This window comes from Triticum dicoccoides, chromosome 2A (assembly GCF_002162155.2).
Source record: "Triticum dicoccoides isolate Atlit2015 ecotype Zavitan chromosome 2A, WEW_v2.0, whole genome shotgun sequence".
NCBI lineage: Eukaryota > Viridiplantae > Streptophyta > Magnoliopsida > Poales > Poaceae > Triticum > Triticum dicoccoides.
The window spans coordinates 116,297,068-116,320,533 of NC_041382.1; the positions used below are offsets into that span (position 1 = coordinate 116,297,068).

At 42.1% G+C, this 23,466-nt stretch overlaps 1 protein-coding gene across 1 annotated transcript; it reads left to right on the top strand.

Annotated features, from left to right (window-relative positions):
- The first annotated feature begins 6,424 nt into the window (after positions 1-6,424).
- LOC119353718 (putative MYST-like histone acetyltransferase 1) lies at positions 6,425-12,369 on the top strand. Its single transcript, XM_037620373.1, has 9 exons — positions 6,425-6,766; positions 7,173-7,261; positions 7,464-7,523; positions 7,774-7,986; positions 9,139-9,207; positions 10,193-10,354; positions 10,714-10,807; positions 10,927-11,069; positions 11,887-12,369. The coding sequence occupies exons 1-9, from the start codon at positions 6,484-6,486 to the stop codon at positions 12,088-12,090; spliced, it is 1,317 nt and encodes a 438-aa protein (XP_037476270.1). The 5' UTR covers positions 6,425-6,483; the 3' UTR covers positions 12,091-12,369.
- Positions 12,370-23,466: the final 11,097 nt, after the last annotated feature.

Here is a 23,466-nt window from a genome sequence, read left to right on the forward strand (position 1 = left end):
CAGGTGAGGGGTCGCATCGCCATACCCGTCCCAATTGTTGGTGTTTTTTTTCTTTCAAATGGAAATAGCAAGGCGACTATCCTAACTATAAAAGTTGTACTAGCAGGATCATCAAAAACACCAATGCTTGAATTTTTAGACTATCTTCAGTTTCCGTGCCAAGCTCGAAATTTGAATATATAACATGCTCTCTTTATTTGAGCGTGTATGAATGTTCAATTGTTCATGCATGAAACTACATAACCAAGTATTGCTAGATTTAGTGATGCTTTCATCAGAGTTCTTGTACATCAGACTGCATTGTTATCACATGCTTGATATTTATCATGTCATCATTGGAAGTTCTGAGCGTTTTAGCCTATGATTGATGCGCCATGGGATGTAGGCGCCATCGATGGAAAACATGGTGTATGCGACTTCAAGTATGTTCTAATTTTGTTCAGTGCTTTGTGGACCGGTTTATGTGGTTTCTGATTTTTTTTATGTGGTCTTGAGGTGCAAGAAGCCGGAGGGGAGAGGCAGTCGGTCAAGTCTTGCTCGAGAGGGAGGTGGACATGGAACTTGCGGCATTCTTGCACGGGTGTGGGGAAAGGAAAAGATGGAGCTTCTACTGTACACTTGAAGATTGTTGAATCATCCTCCGAGAAATAAATTAAGGAGTTGCAGGCATGTTAGAAGGTGACATGTTCATAGTATATCTTCAATGTTATGGACACAACACATTATTGTCAGCCTTGAAAAAAATTGTTTTACATACTCCCTCCGGCATTTTTACTCCGCGTATTAGATTTGTGTCAAGTTAAATTTTGCAATGTTTGACCAAATTTATATTGAAAAATATGAACATCTACAATATCAAATATATGAATTATGAAGCTACATTTCATAATGAATCTAATAATATTGATTTGTCATTGTGCATGTTGATACTTTTTTCTATAAGTTTGGTCAAAATAGAGATACTTTGACTTCAGACAAAACTTATATGTAGACTAAAAAGGACCGGAGGGAGTATATTACTCGTAAGACAAGCTAGGACTGAACATACTTTCTCGTGGTACGCAAACTACGTCATTTATGGTTGTAGACGAGTATTTTAACTGCTTCATTTCTTGCATGCTATTGGTAAGGTGCTTCCAGAACTCGTTAGAAAATTGATTGGAATGGCCTTCCATGTTCCCACTGTCGATTTTTCTGTTGTTTATTTCACCCTTAGATTTAAGGGAGCAACATATGAGCAGATTATTACGGCTCCTATCAAGTGAGTAATGCTAATAACTAAGATCAGTACACTTTATTGGGCTGAATTTTGGTTTCTGGTGTTTATGCAACATAAATATCTTTCTTTGAATGGGTAATAACACTTTTAAGAATGTCGTTGTGACTCCTGAAGTACTCCCTCCGTCCCAAAATAAGTGTCTCAAGAAATGAAGCAGTTAAAATACCCGTCTACAACTATAAAGTTGAGGTACTTATTTTGGGATGATGGAGGGAGTATCTATTTACTAACATCTATTGTAGGTCCACATGTGAGAATACAGTTGTGCCCAACATTTTCTCAAATTTTTATTTCTTTGTTGGTTCCTCCCATGTATAAAAAGTCGATATTCCTCTACAACATATGCCCTAATACATGTCTCCTTGCACCCATATTGTTTGTGAAAAAAATATTTTCTATACATGTGATTTGATTTTCAAACTTGAATAAGCAGTTTGAGCTAGAAAAGTTTTCCAAATAAAATTTTGAAATCGCATTTTTGTGATGCCTCACATACCCATGTCTCATTCATTCGCTGTCGCCCCCAACAACAAGAATGACGACCAGCTCACGAGACGGCTACTAGACCGCTAGAGCCCTCTTCAGAAGGCAACACATTCGAGATTAAGAGAGTGAGTGAGAGAGAGGGGAGAGAGGGGCGATAGATCGAGGGAGGGAGGGAGGAAGGGGAAGAAAGATCTTGTAGGCACACAATTGTAGGACAACCATGTTCTGAAATATAAATGAGATTTGTTGGTAAGTCACCATTTTTTTTGTTCTCAATCTACCGGACATCAGAACCTTAATGTTGAATCTGATGTACATATGCTCTTCGATAAATATGTTTTTACCTCTTGATATGTTGGTTTGGTTGTAAATTTATGAGTTCACATATCACTGTGAGAAACATTTTAGTTAAGGGAAGAAAAAGGGAACAAATGAAGAGCACTTTAAAAGCCCGTTGCAACGCACGGGCATTCTACTAGTTTTCCTAGAATCTGAGAGATAGAGAGTACATATACGTACAAATTTTGAATCATGGGGGAGCCATGGGTCCTGCTAGTCTCTCATGTCTCGCCACTAACACCCAATGCAAAAAAACTAGTCCACAAAACGAGGATGCACACCGCGTTATCTACATCTACATCTATACCAATATAGAAATAAGGCCCAAAGGAGCAGATCCAGCTAATCATAGTCATCAAATCATGTCTATTCAATGATCTATAGATTGCTCCAATGGCAAGCACTCAACATGCTTAGCGTGCAATCAATATCATACGAAATATCAATCTCACCGCTACTCACATAATTGACATGCAATCACTATTCTATCTAAAATCAAGATGCACTGAATATTCTTCCCAATATCAACATGCAGTCCACGTACTCATTTACTAGTTACAAGAAATAAAGGAAAAGGAGGATGACACCAAAATGACATGCTCAAGTTACCAACGGTAATAGGCAAGCAAAACTAAACTAAATTTGATATTGTTGGTTGAAACCAGTAACTACCAGTTTGAATAACTTCTTCTTACATGTTTTAAGCATGGGTATATCGGGGCAATTTAGCTAGTGATTTTTGGGGTCATTTAGCTAGTATTTTACACAATGTTTTTGAGGGGATTATAGTATGGGCACACAACATATTTGTTGCTCATTGCAAGCGTTACTAGCATATCACCCGATGGAGCCTTGGGTGGGCTGGCCCAGTACATCGGGGGCACTGAGGCATAGTTTTCAGCAATTTTCCTTCAATGTTTTTCTTGAGTCGGTTTTCGTTGTTTTGTTTTTTCATAAGAGCTGATTTTGTGTTTTCAACTTTTTTCCCTAGTTTCAATCTTTTTTCTTACTTTGTTTTTCCGTTTCTTTCTCCTTATCATTTTTTCTTTATTCTCCAGTTTATTATTTTTCCAGTTTTTGTTGAAATTAAATATAAATATTTTTTTATAAATACATGAGCAATTTAAAAGGCATGAGCACTTTTCAAATATATGATCGGTTTCTTTGAATACAAGTATGAATTTTAGTTACATGAACACACCAACATTATTCAGTTTCATGAACATTTTTTGGTTAAATTAACATTTTTAAAACATGTTACCATTTTGTAAAGAAAATGTACATGCTATTTTTATAAACATGAAAGCAAGTCTATTTAGTTAGACAAACAATTTTCAAAATGCACTAGCACTTCATTAAGAAACTAGAACTTTTTATGTAGATGGTATATTGTTAAATTCGCAATACATGAACATATTTTTACCATTAAAAGTGATCTTTATTAGAAAGTATCATCGTTACTTCCTTTATTAACTTAATGTACTCGTTACATCGTCCACTAATAAAGGTAAACAAATGTGGGGGTATATCCAACCACAACGTTCAACGGACTTTCCCTTGCAAAGCTAGCTAGGTCATGTGCAACTGTATTTGACTCTCTATTACTGCTGGAGCTATGTCTCGCTTATTGTGAGATGTTGCTCTGGTTCGCCTCTCGCACAGGTCAACTGAACGGCCTAGTACTATATCTACCTCTGTGTGAATTTTTTCCTGTGTTTTTTTTCGGTTTTCACCGTTTGCATCTTTTATTTTTCATTTTTTCGGGTTACGTTGTTTCTTTCTTTGATTTCACCAATTTTCTTCGGGATTTTTCAAAACATGTGAACTTTTTTCATACATACTATATATTATTTATTTCCAACTGGAACAGTTTTTATACATAGTTATTATCTTATGAATACATGATTAACATTTTTTAAACTATATGTTTATATGTTTTTCATCAACATTGTATATATTTCTTTGGTTAATCTAAAACTATTTTTATACACATTTTTTTGAAATACATGATTAATATTTTTAAAATACATGTTTTAAACATTTTTCAAATATGTGTTAAACATTTCCCAAGTACATGCTCAAATATATTTGAAATGATACAATTTTCCTAAAACTATGCGAATATTTATTTACTTTGTATAAACATATTTTGAAATGACCTAAGCATAATTTTGAAATGCATGAATATTTTTTTAAAAAGTTTTTGAGGCAATGAACATTCTTTTAAATGTAGTGTACATGTTTTTAATGGGACGAAACATATTTTGTAATTATACATGAGCATTTTATGTGCATTATATAATGTTTGTTCAAAAATGTCACGAGCATTCCTCGAAACGTGTGAACATTTCTTTAATATCACATACATATTTTTTTTTGAATGGTACAAACATTTTGTAAAAGTTGAACGGACATTTTTTGACACCACATGGGCGTTTTTTATGTCCCATGAACACTTTTAAAATTTTAACAAAATTAATTTTTATAATATTTGTATTTAGAATTTCCAAAATATAAACAAAAGTAAAAGAAAGGAAAAAGAAAAACACAGGTGTGACATCAGTGTGACGAGCCAACCTAGCTATTGGCCGTCCCACTGCCGGCTCACCTGTAGGCGAGCAGAGCTATTTCGCATAAAGTGAAACATAGTCACGCCCCTCTATTACGGTGCTAAATGATGACCTCTCCAAGTTCTCGACATTTAGCTAAAGTGTTATATGAATAAATGAGACAAATATTATGTTTCCCAAATGAAAAAGAAATCGCTGCTAATGGACTGCACAAAGATTGGACATGGACGGGTGCGGGAGCTATATGTCCCCTGTACCGAGATGTGATATGTCATGGCTACAAGGCGGTATTATTGGGCTAGCTCAATACTGTAGCTGGGAGCGTGTGTTTTTTGTGGTCTTTTTTCCCCACTGTTTTTTGCATCGATTTTCTATGTTTTTTCTTCAGTTTCCTTTTCATTTTACGTTTTCTTTGGTTTTCTTTGTTCCTTTATTTAGTTTTCATCAGTTTTGTTCAGTTATTTCTTTCTTCTTTTTCTCAACACATGTCTACTTTTTTCATACACATTCCACATTTATACATATATTTAATATTTTTTAAATACATGATTACATTTTTTCAAATATTTTTTTGATGTCTATTTTTTTCATACATATTGTATATTTTTTCATTACATCTAAATCATTTTTTATATGTGTTTAACATTTTGAAGTACGAGATTTACATTTCTTCATATGCTTGTTTTGAATATTTTCCAATATTTCATACTCCATCTTCTAGATACATCCATTTCTATGAAAAGTAATTCTGGACGGAGGGAGTATACATCTAAAACAGTTTCACATACATTTAACATTGTCAAGTACTCCATCCGTTTCTAAATATTTGTCTTTCTAAAGATTTCAACAAGTGACTACATACGGAGCAAAATGAGTAAATCTACACTTCAAAATATGTCTATATACGTCCGTATGAAGTAGTTCATTTGAAATCTCTAAAAAGACAAATATTTAGGAACAGAGGGAGTACATGATTTATATTTAGGGAAATACTCGTTTTGAACATTTTTTCTAATATGTGTTAAACATTTTTTCAAACACATGTTGAAACATTTTTTTTGTATGATACATTTTTTTCTTAAAACTGTACGAACAATTTTTACATTGGATAATACATGTTTTTAAATGTCACAAAACATTTTTTTGGAACGTGTGAACATTTTCTTAAATGTAATGTATATCTTTTGGATGATAGGAAACATTTATTTCAAATTACACGATTTTTTACATTGCATAGACATTTTATTCTTTGAAACACATGAACAGTTTTGAAATGTCACATGTATTTTGTTTGAATGGTACAAACATTTTATAAAAGCTGAGCAGATAATTTTTTACACTACATGAACATTTTTTAAATGTGCGATGAACAATTGAAAAAATTACATAAATTACTCCGTTCGTCTCGTAATATTTAGTAATGTATTTAGTATTTTTAAATATATAAATAAAATAAATACACATACACAATGTTATCGTGGGAAAACTAGATCGTCACTGGGCTGGCTTACTACTGGCCCCCTGCAGGCTTTCTTCTGTCTCGCGTCAAGCGAGACATAGACTCCCAGTGCACGGGCGGCGCGGTTTTCCTATTTGAACTTCGGGCGGCCTGAGCCCTGGGGCTTTCGCGAGAGGTGACATATGGCAGTACCCGGTACCGGCACACGCAACTCTTACATGCGGGTCCCACTGTCAGTAACAAATCATCTCGAACCATCCAAGCAGCAAGAGGATATACCCAAGACGGCCCAGGCCCAACCGCCCAACCCCGCCCGAACTGCCTCACTCCCGATCCTCTCCGACGACGAGATGGGCTCGATGGAGCTGTCCACCGCGCCGGAGAACGGCACCGCCGCGGCCGCCGCGGCGTGCAACGGCGGGGCCGCCCCGGCGAACGGAGGGGTCGAGAGGAGGCTGAGATCCTCCGCCGCGTCCGCGTCCTGGGCGGCGCATCTGCCGCTGGAAGTGGGGACGCGCGTGATGTGCCGGTGGCGCGACCAGAAGCCCCACCCCGTCAAGGTCATCGAGCGCCGGAAGTCCGCCGCCTCCTCCTCCCCCGCCGACTACGAGTACTACGTCCATTACACCGAGTGTGAGCAGCCTACCCACCCCGCCCCATCTGGTCGCTTCGTTTCTAGGGTTAGGTCTATGGCGCTTCGGGTTGGGGAATCTTGGATTTAGCGTTCAATTGAGTTTATTGGCTGTGTGATCCGAGGGGGTTCTGGTGATGAATTGATCCCCAGGCTTGATTTAGTGTTGGGTGGGGGTGGTCGTTCTCCTGGTCAAATTTTGCAGTACAATCATACATTTCTACCGTGTTTTAAGTTGAAATGGAAACATAACACCTCCTAGCAGGCTAATATTTGTGGTGTGTTCTATTGAGGGCTCACAGAATGGCGCCAGTGCAGAAATGAGTTAACTTAACTGTGATCTGGCTTGTTTTAGTTCATTGACTTATCCATGTTTATTGATTTTGTGTAAATGTTGTGAATTTGCAGTCAACAGGAGGTTGGATGAGTGGGTTAAACTTGAGCAACTTGATCTTGATACCGTCGAGGCTGATGTTGACGAGAAGGTAGACGATAAGGTAAGATAAATGAGTGCAGTTCAGTCATGGTGCTCAGTGTTCTACATGTTAATGATATATGTACCATTTATTTAAACACGAGATCCTTGACTGGGTTGTTAAGTTGCTGTCTACTTGGCCGAGATAATATTTTTCCTGAACCAATATTAGCTATTCTTTGTGTGAAAAGAATACTCATATGAATTGTTGCACATTTATCCAGGCAACAAGTTTGAAGATGACACGACACCAGAAACGTAAAATTGACGAAACACACGTGGAGGTATGCAATGGACTGTTAAGACTGGATGATTTTATTCCTTTACCTGTCAAATACTTATGTGTAGATTTATTTTTGAAAGTGGTATCCCAGGCTTTGGTTTGCTCTTTGTTGGACTTCCTAACATATTTGGAAAAATGCTTTGAATACACACAAAATTATATTCCTTGACTGTCTCATACTGGAATCATTTACTCTCTCTAACCAATGGGCTGAAGCTAATCTCTCACCTGTATCTCCATTACCCTTGCAGCAAGGTCACGAGGAGCTTGATGCTGCTAGTTTGCGGGAGCATGAGGAGTTCACAAAGGTGAAAAATATAGCGAAGATAGAACTTGGGAAATATGAGATAGATACCTGGTATTTCTCTCCTTTCCCACCAGAGTACAATGACTCTGCGAAGCTGTTCTTCTGTGAGTTTTGCCTGAACTTCATGAAGCGCAAAGAACAGCTTCAGAGGCACATGGTGAGCTTGCACTTATTTGAACTCCGTGTTTGTGAGATAGGCATTGTTAACTTGCTACTTGTTATTGTCTATCTTGTATTTGCTTGCTCCTTTTGTGTTTGTCTCGGCCCATGTATCATGATTGTACATCTACCAGTACACACCACCGTTTTCGGTTAGATACAGTTTGCGTTTGGAGATGGGAATCTTCGCACACTTATGTTGGGTTTCATGTGAAAGTTTCCAGGGTTCCAAACCGACTCCTATTTTTCACCCTTCTGGCAGTCCTTAGCTCTAAATTCAATGCGACTTTTTTCTACAAGGAACTGCATTAAGCAAGAACACAAACCCCCGTCTCCACCTCTTATATTTCTTGGTGTCAAAGGAAGGTCGCCTTTAGCAACCTGCAGTCATTGCCTGTTAGGGTGTGTTTGGATCCTAAGCAATTCTAATGTTAGCTTTCTTAGCAAGGGCAACTGTTTAGTAAAAGCAAAATAACTAACTTTGCTAATCCATCTACCCTGCGCGGGCTAGAAAAGCCTTGCCCCAGCAGGAGGACCAATTTGGCTCTCCTCCATTGGCAAAAATGAGTGGAAGAAAAAAAATCAAGATAACTGCCACTGGAATTGTGCTTGACCATGGAGATTGCTAGCTGAACCAAACAGCTAGCTTTGCCCACATGGGCTGTAGGTCGAAACCCTTGGGTAGCTGGGCATGAATGGAAAAACATACAAACACACCTTTACTCTCATCACTCCCTCTCAGTCACAGGTGCTAGTTGGACATTAGCATGGTCTCCAGAACATAACTTCGACAAACAATTTGTACTATTGTATATTGATAATTTATCACATAATTTATATATGGTAACCTAAATATTTATCACTATATTATTTGTTAAAGTAGAGTTAATTTTGACTGCCTACATTCTAGGATGCATTTAATTCGTATTCTTAATGGAGGGAGTTCTATATTATGGCTCGGATGAACATTTCTGGTTTGTGCAACATATTCAGTTGCTCGGTTGATCCGCAATGATGGCCTGATGCTTTTTTTTTAGTATTTTGTTTGCTGCAGATGTGCACATAATTTCCATTTCAGCGGGTTCTGATTCCCTTGTAGATACCATAAACGCCATAAACCCTAACCTGTTTTGCTACTTTACTTCTGCAGAAGAAGTGTGATCTTAAGCATCCCCCGGGTGATGAAATCTACAGATGTGGAACTCTATCAATGTTTGAGGTAACAAAGTTTGAATGGCACTTTACTAGCTGGACACCCTTGCTCTTAACTTATGGTCTGCATTATGATATTCTGGTACTAGGAAAGGCTGATAGAGCTGCATATCTGCAGTTAGTTGCTTACAAAACTAGTACTGTAGAAACAGCTATAGAACCTAGTTGTCCCATTATAGGCAAATATCTTGAGTCTCGAGCAAAGAAGAATAATAGAAATGCATTAGGACCGTCAGGAATTTCCTTTAGTTCTTCCGCAAACAAGACTGGCAGAATGGGCGAGTTGTTATGTTTTGGTCAATCATCACAGATTTTTTTTAAATGATACTCCCTCCATTCCCAAATATTTGTCTTTCTAGGCATTTCAAATGGACACAACATACGGATGTATGTAGACATATTTTAGAGTGTAGATTCACTCATTTTGCTCCGTATGTAGTCACTTGTTGAAATCTCTAGAAAGACAAATATTTGGGAACGAAGGGAATAGAAGATTATGTTGAAAGCCAGAGTGTCATTATCTAGAGATGCAAGCATTAACATGTTAATATTAATTGTTGAAGAATCAAATTCCATCTTCATGCTTTATATAGAGATTAACTGATGGCATATATGAAATATACAATCTATTTGCATCATATGTCTACCTGTTATTTCCTATGTGGAATGGTGTCTTGAGAAATTTTACATTTGAATTGCTTCTTCCTCCAGGTAGACTAGGACATCTACCATTTTATTTGACTGGTTTGACACTGACATTTGCATATCCAAAATGAGATGTTCTCTAAATGGATAATATTATAAAGGCAATGTATCTAATGCCATATGTTTCTTCAACTATTGATTTTAGTATATACATTCATTTATAATCTAAAACAAGATCTAAGCTATCTTGAATCCGCTTGATTCTTCTGTTTGAACTGAAGGCCTGTAATTTATACAAATTCAGTTTTCTTAGCATAGTAACAATATAAATGCTTGTGCGATTGCAGGTTGATGGCAAGAAGAATAAGGTTTATGGACAGAACCTTTGCTATCTGGCCAAGCTATTCCTTGATCACAAAACACTCTACTACGATGTGGATTTGTTCTTGTTCTATATCCTGTGTGAATGTGATGACCGGGGATGCCATATGGTGGGATATTTCTCCAAGGTAAAGTTTGTGGCGATTCTTAGTAGTTATGAATACTTGGTCTAAACCAGTATTGTTATTACTCCCTCCATTCCCTAATATAAGACCTTTTAGCTTTTTCTTGATTCATATGTATCTAGACACATTTTAGTATGTATGTTCACTCATTTTAGTATGTATGTAGTCAATATTGAAATAGCTACAAGGTCTTATATTAGGGAACGGAGGGAGTATTTCTTAGTTCGATTGAATGTGAATTATATTGTTTGAAGCTGCTTCCATAACTTGTGTACAAAATGGGATTCACATTAGTAGTAATGAATCATTTTATGCTACAGAGCAGATGGTCATGTTTGTTAAATTGGGTTTTATCTCTGCAGGAGAAGCACTCTGAGGAAGCTTATAATTTGGCCTGCATTCTCACTCTCCCTCCATACCAAAGAAAGGGTTATGGAAAGTTCTTGATTGCTTTCTGTAAGTCTGTACTTATGCTATATTTGTCATCTCATTGTTAGCTTTTGATTTTCTTATGGACTAAACTGTTTCTCCACTCTAGCATTTTGTTCATAGTTGTATTTTCTTTATTATGACAGCTTATGAGCTTTCTAAAAAGGAAGGTAAAGTGGGAACACCGGAGCGTCCTCTCTCAGATCTTGGTCTGCTCAGTTATAGAGGCTATTGGACTAGAGTACTTCTGGAAATTTTGAAGAAACATAAGAGCAACATATCTATTAAGGTTAGTACATTTCCTTCTATCCTACTTCCTCTGTCCCATAATATAAGAGCGTTTTTGACACTAGTGTAGTGTCAAAAACGCTCTTATATTATGGGACAGAGGGAGTACTTTATTGCTTTAGTTTTTATTGAATCCCTTTTCAACAGCTGATCGAACTGTGATGCAATAGCCAACACCTTTTCCTTTTATTGACCCAAATAGTGAATTTGATCTACTTAAAGCAATCTGTCTGCTATTGTTCCTTTATTTTCACTGACAAGAAAAACTAGGCACAGTGATATCCATTGTTTCTAGCTGAAATATTGGGAGACGATGGATAGATTCTCATGGAAAAAGTTGCATTTTTATGAAATTGTCCTTTTCTAATGATGATGCTTATCGACTTCACACTGCAAACAAACCACGCTGAACTACTCTCTTAACCTTAGGCCTCTTCATGGGATGTTCGCCTGCACTCTTGGTTTTATATTTTCTGCCTAGAGACTTTACAGGTTCCCGTGTAGGTTCCTACTGAAATATACAGTAGTTTGATTTCCCAACCGTCGTTATATCTTTTGAGTGTGCTGAATGTTTTTTCTCCTCTCCATGGAGGGACATTGATCCATGTGTTTTGGCTCTTCAGCCAGGGCCCTACCTGTTCATGATACAAAAGAAGAATGAAAAGTCTGGACGTTGTTCTTGCCTTTCCATGCAACCTATTTCTATAGCTGCATCCTTATGTCTCTGAATCCATATCTACTGCTACCGTCATTTTCTGCCATACTGTTCCTGGGTGCAGCCGTAACTTGTGCTAACAAGCTGTCAAACTTGCACGCAGGAGCTGAGCGACATGACGGCAATCAAAGCGGACGACATCTTGAGCACGCTGCAGAGCCTGGACCTGATCCAGTACCGGAAAGGGCAGCACGTCATCTGCGCAGACCCAAAGGTCCTCGACCGCCACCTCAAGGCCGCGGGGCGGGGGGGCCTCGACGTCGACGTTAGCAAGCTGATCTGGACACCGTACAAAGAGCAAGGCTAAGCAAAGCACATCTGCCACTCGGCCATGCCATGTCGAATTAGATAAGCTGACCAATCGAGTCGTGTATATTTTAGGAACTCCTTCCCCGTCCCTCGTGCAGTGACTCTACTAGTCTCTTTTTTCCGAACTGTGACTGTAGTGGTCTTGTGTAACATCAGATTGTTGCGTCTCTCTGCACATTGTTTGCCAAGCTTTCCTATTTATAACTATGTCACCTGTACTGTATTTGTGGTCTTCCTGCTCGTATAATTGGATGGAGAAGCAAGCAGCACATGCACACCTGTCATCCGCTTTTTTACATACTCCCTCGGCCTCGAATTACTTGTTGCATAAATGGACTCGAATTACTTGTTGCATAAATGGATAGAAATGGATGTATTTAGGGATGGAGGGAGTACTACAAGAGGTGGGCACCTCTGCCCTATTCTATTACTACTCCCACTGTTTCTAAACATATGTCTTTTTAGAGATTTTAATATTAGATCTCTTTCAATATAAACTATATATGAATGTATGTAGACGTATTTATTTTAGGGTGTAGATTCACTCTTTTAGCCCCGTATGTAGTTGATACTGGAATCTTTGAAAATATATTTAGAAATGGAGATTTTAAAATGTAGATTCACTCATTTTACTCTGTATGTACTAGTTTGTATTGAAATTTCTAAAAAGATTTACATTTAGGAACGGATGGAGTACATGTTTTCACTTTTCAGTTATACATTTTGGCACTAGCCAAGCCCTCAGCAGCACCATGCCTATGCATCAAAGGGTTGTAAGAAGTAAACGGCTTGGACGCGGAGTGTCGGCTCCCGAGCTCATCTGCACCCGTGCTCAGAAAAAAAATCAAAACAAATACTAGAAAAATAAAAAAAAATCTATTTTTTTGATGGTAGATAATTTGATGCGTGAGGACCGCTTCAAATTTCAACTCATTTGAGCATATGAGCAACTCTACGCAAAAAAAAAAAAATTCAGAGTCCGTAAAAATGTTTACTGTTCATGTACTGTTCTGACTCGATTTGTCTTTTTTGCCGAGAGCTACTCAGATGTCCAAATAAGTTGAAATTTAGAGCGGATCTCACGCAGCAAATTATCTATCACACAAAAAAATGGATTTTTTTTGAATTTTTCTAATATTTATTTTGATTTTTTTCCGAGCGGGAGCAGACGAGCCTGACCACTGAATTGGATATCTGGCCCTTTTCTATTGATGAATATAATAGTAGCAGTGAGTACTGACCGGTTATAACTATTGCTCAAACGGATGTATCTAGACGCATTTCAGTATTTCAGTGCTAGATACTACATTGGTTTGAGCAAAAGTTATTTTTGGACGGAGGGAGTAGTAGGCACTGGAGAGCCATCTCTGTTGAACTCGTAAACCTGCCATGCCTCCTGTCTTGTAAGAGGTTGTTGCTCGGAAACCTGAGGGCCTGTTTGGTTTTAAATAAGTCACCAACTTATAAATCGAAAAATGAAAAATGCCTTATTTTGACAAATAGACCCAACTTATAAGTCACCCCAACTTATAAGTCATAAGTTGCTTCACCCCAACTTAAAACTTATAAGTCACCCTCTTTTGCATGGATCCCACCACCTTTATATAAAAAACAAGATGAGAAGGTGTGGTCAGATGACTTATAAGTCAGGTGACAACCAAACATGCGTGACTTATAAGTCACTGGTTTTAAGTCACCTGATTTATTGAAACTGTTGGGGATATTACTATCAGTTGAGACCCGCCCAGGAGGGGCCGGGTCAGCCCCAATGGCGGGTCACGCAAGAAGCCCAGTAAACATTTAATATTGTAGTTTATTAAATCTTATAGAAGGCCCAAAGGCCTGAAGGCGGTTTAAGGCCTGAAATTATGAACTGCCATATGTAAGGAAAGACTTGTGAAGAAAGGCATGTAAAGGAAGTCACCGAGCCGGACACGATTATGAGCCGACCGAGACTCTGTAGGCCACCAGGCGTCAACCCATGTATATAAGGGGACGACCCGGTGGCGGGTTAGGGGAAGAAAAACAACAAGTCGATAACCAAGCCGACGAGTTGAGCCTCTTGGTAGTCGAAACCTCAGCAATACCAATCCCAACTAGACGTAGGCTTTTACCTTTATCGTAAGGGGCCGAACTAGTATAAAACTCTCTCGTGTCCTTTGTCCCGATTAACCCCTTTAAGCTTCCTAGTGCGATGGCCCTACGACTAAGTCCTTGCTCTAGGACATCTGCCGTGACAATTCCACGACAGTTGGCGCCCACCGTGGGGCGAGCGCACAGTGGATTTGAGTTCTTGAAGGGCAGCTTCGAAGGGCTCAAGGGATACGCTGTGGGCCGGATGACCAAGAGTCGTCGTGGCAAGCTCTACATCAATGACGAAGGCTGGGGCCCCGAGGCTGGCTCAATTGAGTATGGGTACCGGGTCCCCTTCGGCGGAATCCACATCTTCATCGGCCGGATCGGCGAGTCAGGCCCTGAGCCGGACATCCACACCAATCTCATCGAAACGGCTCAGCGCGCAAGGATCACCTGTGTTCAATCTGTCGTGAAACGTGCTTTCGTAGGCTGCATCCACGGCGGTGAATACTCGGAAGGATTGGTGGAGGGCGGTGAAACGGCTGTCTGTTCCGACACTGCATCATCAATGGGCGAGACATACTCTTTGTACCAGCTGCAGGACGGCATGCTTGGGGGCTGTTCCGATGGCAGCAGTATTCCGGACCCCCTTGAGCCGCCGAATTGGGCCGGAGTCTTCATGGCAGGGACACAGCCCGGGCAGAACTCCACAGCTACCGGGTCGGCTGCGGCCGGGTCAGGAGACCCCGCGCGCCCCCGGCTCAGATCTTGATGGACCTCATGGATAAACTGACGACTCTGTTGACTGCCGTGGTAGAGCCAGCGGATAAAACCCGGCATGACGCAGAGGTAGCACGTGTACGAGAAGAGATGGTGCAAGCTAAGGAAAATCTGGCCGCAGAGGAAGTCAAGATGGCTGCAGAGCGGGCGGCTTTGGACGTTCGTGCTCAACAACTTCAAGTAGAGACCTTCCGGCTCTCGGTGGATCTGAACACGTCGAACGAGGTCATGAGGAGGCGCCATCAGAAAACCCAATCACGTCTGCCTCTGACGCTCGATCCTAGGAATCTTTTTCACACACCCGGAGCCGGGGAAGTAATCCGCCAGAAGTACCCCGGATTACAACACCCGGCGCACCGGTCCAGCTGCGTGCCATGGATCCGCCTCGTACGATTACCGCTCTGCCTCATTACGTCCCAACGCCGCCGGGTCACTTTTCCAACCCTTTGGAAAACCTCATCACATCATTGGCTCGTCTGGCGGCTCCTCCGATGGAAGGTGACTCATCGGCGGCAATTGAAACACGGAGGGTAAGAGAACTTCTTCAAACAGCTCTGGCATAGTAGGATGCGTACTCCTACAGTCGAGACATGATCCATTCAACCCCTCGCCCAAGCAGGAGCCCGAGTTACAGTAGGCATATGGAGTCTGCAGAGATGTCAAGCAATGCTCAACGCTACAACCGGCCATATAGGCATGAGCCGGTGCGGGCTGGAGCCCTCAACTTGGCGGATCAGGAGAGGATTCGTCAAGAGGCGGAATGAGCAGCTCAAATGGGAGCAGATCAGGTGGCTCATCAAACTTTGCCGGCTTATCCAGCAACCTCGGTCGAGGCAGGAGTGGCCACAAGAACCGAAGGTGTGCCTTGCTTGGTGCCGGCTATACGTAATGAGCGTTTGCCAAAAGACTTCAAGGGGCCTCGTAAAGTGCCTAATTACACAGCTGACCTACAGCCTGGGGCTTGGATTGAGAGTTACGAGATGGCTATCGAGTTATTGGAGGTCAGTGATGCTGCAATGGCCAAGTATTTCACCATGATATTAGATGGAACGACTCATACTTGGTTGAAGGGATTACCACCCAATTCTATCGGCTCATGGGCGGAGTTGAAGGCCCGGTTCATCGAGAATTTTAAGGACACGTGTAAGCAGCCTATGTCGATTGTGGACCTAACCAATTGCAAGCAAGAGGATGGTGAATCCACAACACATTGGGTCCGCCGGGTCAAGGAGATAATACATTCGTCTGATAAGATGGATGCCGGCTCAGCAGTCTTGATGTTGGAGAAAAATTTCCGTTTTGAACCTCTGAAGCAGAAGCTGGGGCGGCTCAAGCGTGACTATAATGACATGGGAACGTTGATGGCGGCTCTCGTCAAGTATGCTGATTCTGATACTCCAAGGACCCGGTGTTTGACGAAGAAAAGGCAACGAAGGGAAAAAGAACGACAACGGCAAGGGTCACCAGCATAACCCAACAAATTAGGGAGGTAATAAATGTAAGGCTGATGAGTTTTTTGCTAACACCAATGCACAGGGCGGTAATCAACGACGCAAGGGCAGACAGCCCCCTCGGTCGGGCGGGTCAGGTCCCACCCTTGAGCAATTATTGAATGAGCCTTGTCCAAGACACGGCACCCGGGAGAAGCCAGCCAACCACCCGTGGAAAGATTGTATGATCATGAAGGCGTTTAAAAATTCAAACGCGTTTTATGGAGGTCACGACTCAAGTGGCGGCTCAGGAGGAGGCGGTTTTCACGGCCCGGGCGCCGGTTCAGGTGGAGGAGGTTTTCACGGTCAGGGCCATCCTGGTAACCAAGGAGGATATAATCAACAACCCGGCCAAGGTAATCAGCAGCAATCCGGTTATCAGAGCAACCCAAAACAGCTGAATAGTGGGCAATACCACGTATTTACCACCAGTTTATGCAAGAGGGACCAAAAGCTTCACAAGAGGGCCGTCAATGCCGTTGAGCCGACGATTCCGCGTTATCTACGTTGGTCAGAGCAGCCCATTGTGTGGAGCAGAGAGGATCACCCGCCCCGGGTTGATAATCCGGGTCACTTGACCTTGGTAGTGGCACCTCAGGTTGGCGGATACAAGTTCACTAAGGTGCTCATGGTTGGAGGCAGCATCATCAACATCCTCTACTATGAGACGTTCCGCCGGATGGGATTGACTGATAAAAATCTTAAACAATCCAACACCGTTTTTCACGGTGTGGTACCTGGTAAATCGGCATACCCAGTTGGTAAGATTGAACTGGAAGTAGCCTTTGGGGATGAGTATGACTCCAGAGCAGAAAAGTTAACCTTTGAGGTGGTTAAGATCAAAAGTCCATGTCATGCTCTGTTTGGATGGCCGGCTTATGCCAAGTTCATGGCTCGGCCGTGTTATGTGTATTTACAGCTCAAGATGCCGGGTCATAAGGGCACCATTACAGTACATGAGAGACGGAAGATAGCCTTGGAGTGTGAAGAAGGTGATGCTGCCTATGCTGAATCTGTTTGCGCAACAGAGGAATTAAAGTTTTATAAGGATCATGTTGACCCGGCAGACATGACGTCATTAAATAAACCAACAACAGAGCATGAGCCGGTGTTGAAATTTAAATCAGCTGATGACACCAAGATGGTTGACTTTGTGCCTGGCGACTCATCCAAGCAGTTCATCATCAGTGCAAACTTGGATCCAAAATAGGAAGGCACGCTCATCGAGTTCATCCATGAGAACCGGGACATCTTTGCATGAAAACCTTCAGACATGCCGGATGTCACAAGAGAACTCGCTGATCACACTCTTAATATTGATCCAATATTCAAACCTGTCAGACAGTTTCTCCGATGGTTCAATGAAGAAAGGCGCAAAGCCATTGGAGAGGAGGTGGCCCGGCTCTTGGCGGCCGGGTTCATTGTAGAGGTCTTTCACCCAGAGTGATTAGCTAACCCGGTGCTTGTACTTAAAAAGAATGGCACCTGGCGTATGTGCGTGGATTACACCGATCTGAACAAGGCTTGTCCGGCTGATCCTTTTGCTCTCCCCCGTATTGATCAGATCATTGATGCTACGACGGGTTGTGCATGTTTGAGCTTCTTGGATGCTTATTCCGGTTATCATCAGATTAAGATGGCAGTCGAGGATCAGGAGAAGACAACTTTTATTACTCCTTTTGGAGCTTTTTGCTATGTATCTATGCCTTTTGGGCTTAAGAGTGCCCAGGCGACTTACCAACGGTGTGTGCAGAATTGTCTTCACAATCAAATTGGGCGCAATATTCATGCTTACATGGATGATATACTAGTAAAATCCAGGAGGGAGGAAACCTTGGTCAAAGATCTGAAAAAGACTTTCGATAATCTTCGGATCTACAAAATGATGCTTAACCCGGCCAAGTGTGTTTTTGGAGTCCCAGCTGGCAAGCTCTTGGGTTTTTTGGTATCCAACCGAGGTATTGAAGCTAACTCGGAGAAAATCAAAGCAATTACGTCCTTAGCCAAACCAACGTGCATCAATGACGTTCAGCGGCTGGCGGGTCGTGTTGCTGCCTTGAGCCGGTTCATAAGCCGGTTAGGGGAGAAGGCAATGCCTTTGTATTAGATGATGAAGAAAACAGATGCTTTTATTTGGAGTGATGCTGCAAATACTGCTTTTGAGGATCTGAAGACACATCTTGCTGAGCCGCCGGTTCTTGCTGCTCCAGTTGAAAAAGAGCCGCTGTTATTATATGTGGCCGCCAACTCATGGGCTGTTAGTGTGGCTATTGTGGTGGAGCGCAAGGAGGCTGGCAAGGAACATCCAGTTTAATGGCCGGTTTACTACGTCACTGAGGTGTTGATTGAATCCAAGCAACGATATCCGCATTGGCAGAAACTTGTATATGGGGTATTCATGGCAAGCGGAAGCTTAAACATTATTTCCAGGGTCACCCGATCACTGTGGTCAGCTCTGCCCCTTTGGGAGACATCATTCAAAATAGAGAAGCTACCGGGCGAGTCGCCAAGTGGGTAATTGAGCTTGGGTCTCATGGGTTGAAGTATGTGCCGCGTACCGTGATCAAATCTCAAGGACTGGTTGACTTCATCAATGACTGGACAGAGATGCAAATGCCAGAAGAGAAACCAGACAACACATATTGGACTATTCCTTTTGATGTGTCCAGATAGTTGGAAGGCTCGGGGGCTGGAGTTGTGTTAACTTCTCCACGAGGTGACAAATTTTGTTATGTGTTACGGTTGATATTTCCTTGCACCAACAATGCAACAGAGTATGAAGCCTTGCTCCATGGTCTTCGAGTGGAGAAAGAGATGAGTTTGAGCCGGGTCAGATGTCTTGGCGACTCAGATCTAGTGGCTCAACAGGTATCTGGCAAGTGGGATTGCAAGGACCCTCTCATGGCGGCTTATCACCGGGAGGTTGATGCTGTTGCAGGGCATTTTAAAGGTTATCAGGTGGAGCACATTGACCGTCGAAATAACGAAGCGGCTAATGCCTTAAGCTGGTTGGGGTCTCAGCGTAAGCCGGTGCCACCTAACACCTTTTTGGATGTTTTGCATAATCCCTCTGTCAAGTTGCCCACATAAGAAGATTTAGCTGTTCCTGACCCGGAGGCGCAGTTGGTGGCGGCTCTTCATGTCATCCCAGATTGGATAGTACCGTTCTTGGCTTACATGACCCGGGTAGAGTTGCCAGCGGATGAGACCCTGGCTCGACAGATAACTCGACGGTCTAAGTCAATGACGATTTCGGATGGAGAGTTATATCATCACAGTGTTTTCGGAGCGTTTCAGCGGTGTGTTCCCCCCGAAGAAGGTCAGGAAATCCTTCATGAGATCCATGAAGGCGATTGTGGTCATCACGCCAGGTCAAAATCTTTGGTGGCCAAGGTGTTTCGTCACGGTTTTTACTGGTTGACGGCTCACGCTGATACAGAAGATCTGGTCAGTAGATGTGATGGATGTCAAAAGTTTGCACGACGAGCGCATGTGCCGGCTCAAGAGCTCCGGATGATTCCAATCACTTGGCCGTTTGCGGTCTGGGGGCTTGACATGGTGGGGCCTTTCAAAAGGTCTAAAGGTAAAAAGACACATCTCCTGGTGGTAGTTGATAAATTCACCAAGTGGGTTGAGGCGGAGCCTGTGAGTAAGTGTGACGCGGCCACGACGGTTCAGTTCATGAAAAAGGTGATCTTCCATTTTGGTTTTCCACACAGTATTATCACTGACAATGGCACTAATCTGTCCCAAGGGGCTATGGAGGAGTTTTGTCAACGAGAGAACATCCGGCTTGATGTTTCTTCTGTAGCTCATCCTCAATCCAATGGTCAAGCTGAGAGAGCCAATCAGGAAATTTTGAAAGGGCTCAAACCCCGGCTTATGGTTCCTTTACAACGAACGCCGGGTTGTTGGGTAGAGGAATTACCCTCGGTGTTGTGGAGTATCAACACCACACCTAATAGGTCTACAGGTTACACACCTTTCTTCATGGTTTATGGAGCAGAAGCAGTGTTGCCTAGTGACATCCGTCATGACTCGCCCCGTGTGGCGACTTATGTTGAAGCCAATAATGAACAAGCCAGACAGGATGCACTTGATTTGTTGGATGAAGAAAGAGACTTAGCAGTGGCCCGGTCAGCAATTTATCAACAGGACCTGCGCCGTTATCACAGCCACCGGGTTAAGTCCAGAACTTTTCAGGAAGACGACTTGGTGCTCCAACTCATTCAGGATCCGTCAGATGCACACAAGTTATCCCCACCTTGGGAAGGACCCTTTGTGGTCAGTACTAACTTAAACAACGGGTCATATTACCTCATTGACGTTCGAGAGCACCAAGACTCACGTAAGTTGGCGGAAGAGACCCGCCGACCGTGGAATATTGCTCAACTTCAGCCATAATACACCTAAGCCGCCGGCTCTCATCATGTACATAATTTAACATTGTATATACCATGTTAAGCAATAAAGTAAGACCATCGGTCTCTTTTCTTTTCAAAGATTATGCATCTTTGTTATTTCTTATTTTTCAAATGACTATTAAGGAGCTGATCATATTTGAATCAAGTTTAACCTTTTTGGTCCAGCTTATGATCGTATCCGAATCTAGCTGCAAACTCATGGTCACTTGGGGGCTTCCTGTTCAAACATAGGTCGTATTCGAACCAAAGAGAACATAGCTGTCGTAACCCTCTTGATCGGCTCAAGGCCAAACTCACTTGGGGGCTTCTTGATCGTATCCTAATCATAGCTTAACCCCTTTTGGGTCCGACTTGGATCATATTTGAACCAGGGTCATTAAAAACCTCTCAAGGTCATTTGGGGGCTTCCTGTTCAAACATAGGTCGTATTCGAACCAAAGAGAACATAGCTGTCGGTACCCTCTTGATCGGCGCCATGCCAAAGCCACTTGGGGCTATATGGTCGTATTCGAACCTTAGCTTAACCCCTTTGGTCCGGTTTACTGATCGTATTCGAATCAGAAACCCCCAACCTTTTGAATACATGGTTAAATTATGCTTATTATCTGTTGCTTGCCTTTTAGTTTTTTGTTGTTTCAATATTACAAACAATTAGCCTGGTCTTCTTCACCGGCTCGACTATTTGACAACACAGCCGCCCGGGTCATTCACACCGGCGGCTTACGGATCAAAAGGTGCAACCTACCAAGGTATAGTAATCATTGAGTATTCAAAAAAAGCATTGGCTTCTCATAAAGATTGAATTATCAAATTCATCACCCTGTTTATTTAAACCGGCGGTCTAAGGATCAATAGGGACAAGGTATAGTTATTACTTATACGCACTGAGCTACTGCGTTACCTAAAGAGTTAGCCCTTGTCCTTTATTTATATCTGTCCCTGGTTCTTACTGTGATAAACGTATTGGCTATAAATTGGGTGTTTTAACCCGTTTGGTTCTAAGCCGCCAAGCCAGTCCTTTCTTTGTATTTACAGGAACATAGTTCAAACATTGCAGAAACAAACATTAAATACGATGCATACATTGGCATCAGGAAACAGACTCACATAAAAAGTGTTTTATGCGCAATGGTATAAGCAAATCATACAGTATTTTCACAACTAAGTTATTACAAGGCTTTATAAGCCCATGAAGATTATTATTGTTCCTCCCTCGCTGGTTCACCACCTTCTGTTGGCTGGAAGTTGGGTTTTGACCAATCAAAACCATTCACGGCGACAAATTCGGCTTCGTCATCGATCAGACTGACCGGGTTAACTTCCGGGGCAAATGTGTCTTCTCTCACTGGTGGGATCAAATCTGTTACCTTGTATGAGGGAGTGGCCATCTTCTTATTCTCACTATCAAAACCTGGCTGGTATTTATCAACATTGGTATCATCTCCAAGGGTAGTTTCCTGAGGCCGGACTCCACGCACGCAAGCCATGAAGTCATCCTGATCAAAAGGAGACCCGTCTTCCTTCACGGTGGGATAGCCTCTGGCCACGTCCGCCGGGTCTAGGTCTGGAACCCAAGCCTTAGAGCGGCCCAGGGCAGTCAAAGCTCCGGCTCGCGTGCAGGAGTGTTTTACTTCTTGAAACCTGGCAGGAAGGATGGACAGTTTCTTCAGGACGTCGCTGAGCCGGTTGGGTCCTTGATTAGCAGGAGAGATGGCGGCCAGAGCCCGTTGTGCGCCAATATACAATTGTTCAACCAAAGTATATACTGCCTTCAGTTTAATCAACGGGTCTTGGCTCAGATTTTTGCTTCGAGGACCTGCATAAATTTTACATGCAAAATCAGTTGGCGGATTATACTCCGGATTGGCAAAAAGCACACAAAAGTTCAAGTCAGACAACTTACCAAAGATAGCAGCTACCATGTGAGACACTCGGCCCTATAACCCGTTCAACTCTGTTGAAATCTCTTTCAGAGCTGTTTCGGCCGTCTCAGCATGTTGGGTCAGAAGCGTTTTTTCCTCTTCCCAAGTTTTCTTCTTGGCAGCAAAGCTGGTCTTTAAATTTTTCGTTCGAGAGAGACTTATTTGCAGTTTGGAGTTAGCGGATTTGATTTCTGTCTCCTGACTCGCTAGCCGGGTCTTCGCGTCAATCAATTGAGAGTTCAATTCAGATAAGGCATTCTGCAAAACATTCAGATGAGTCAAGATTTGGTTTCAACTTTAAAAATCAAGATTCAAGTCTCAAGCACTTTACAAAAAACCACTTGACACTTGGGGGCTAATGTATGCCAAATCAAATTTCTACGACTCTGCAGACATATTGAAGTCCCAAGTACCTTACAAAGTAACAACACTTAGCACTTGGGGGCTAATGTATGCAGTTCAGCAAGTTTCTCAAAGGTTAAGCCAGAATATTAAGTCTTTTGAATACGGAACCAAACAATTTAAAGTACCGGTTCATTTATTATCAAAATGAACCGGCCCTTGGGGATTACAAGTGAAGCATTGATCTATTTAAAGTCAAGAAAAAAGTCTCGGCCTATATTTTAAAAGTCTACAGGTCATTCCGGTTCTCTCATAATCTGAAGACTTGGGGGCTGAAGGA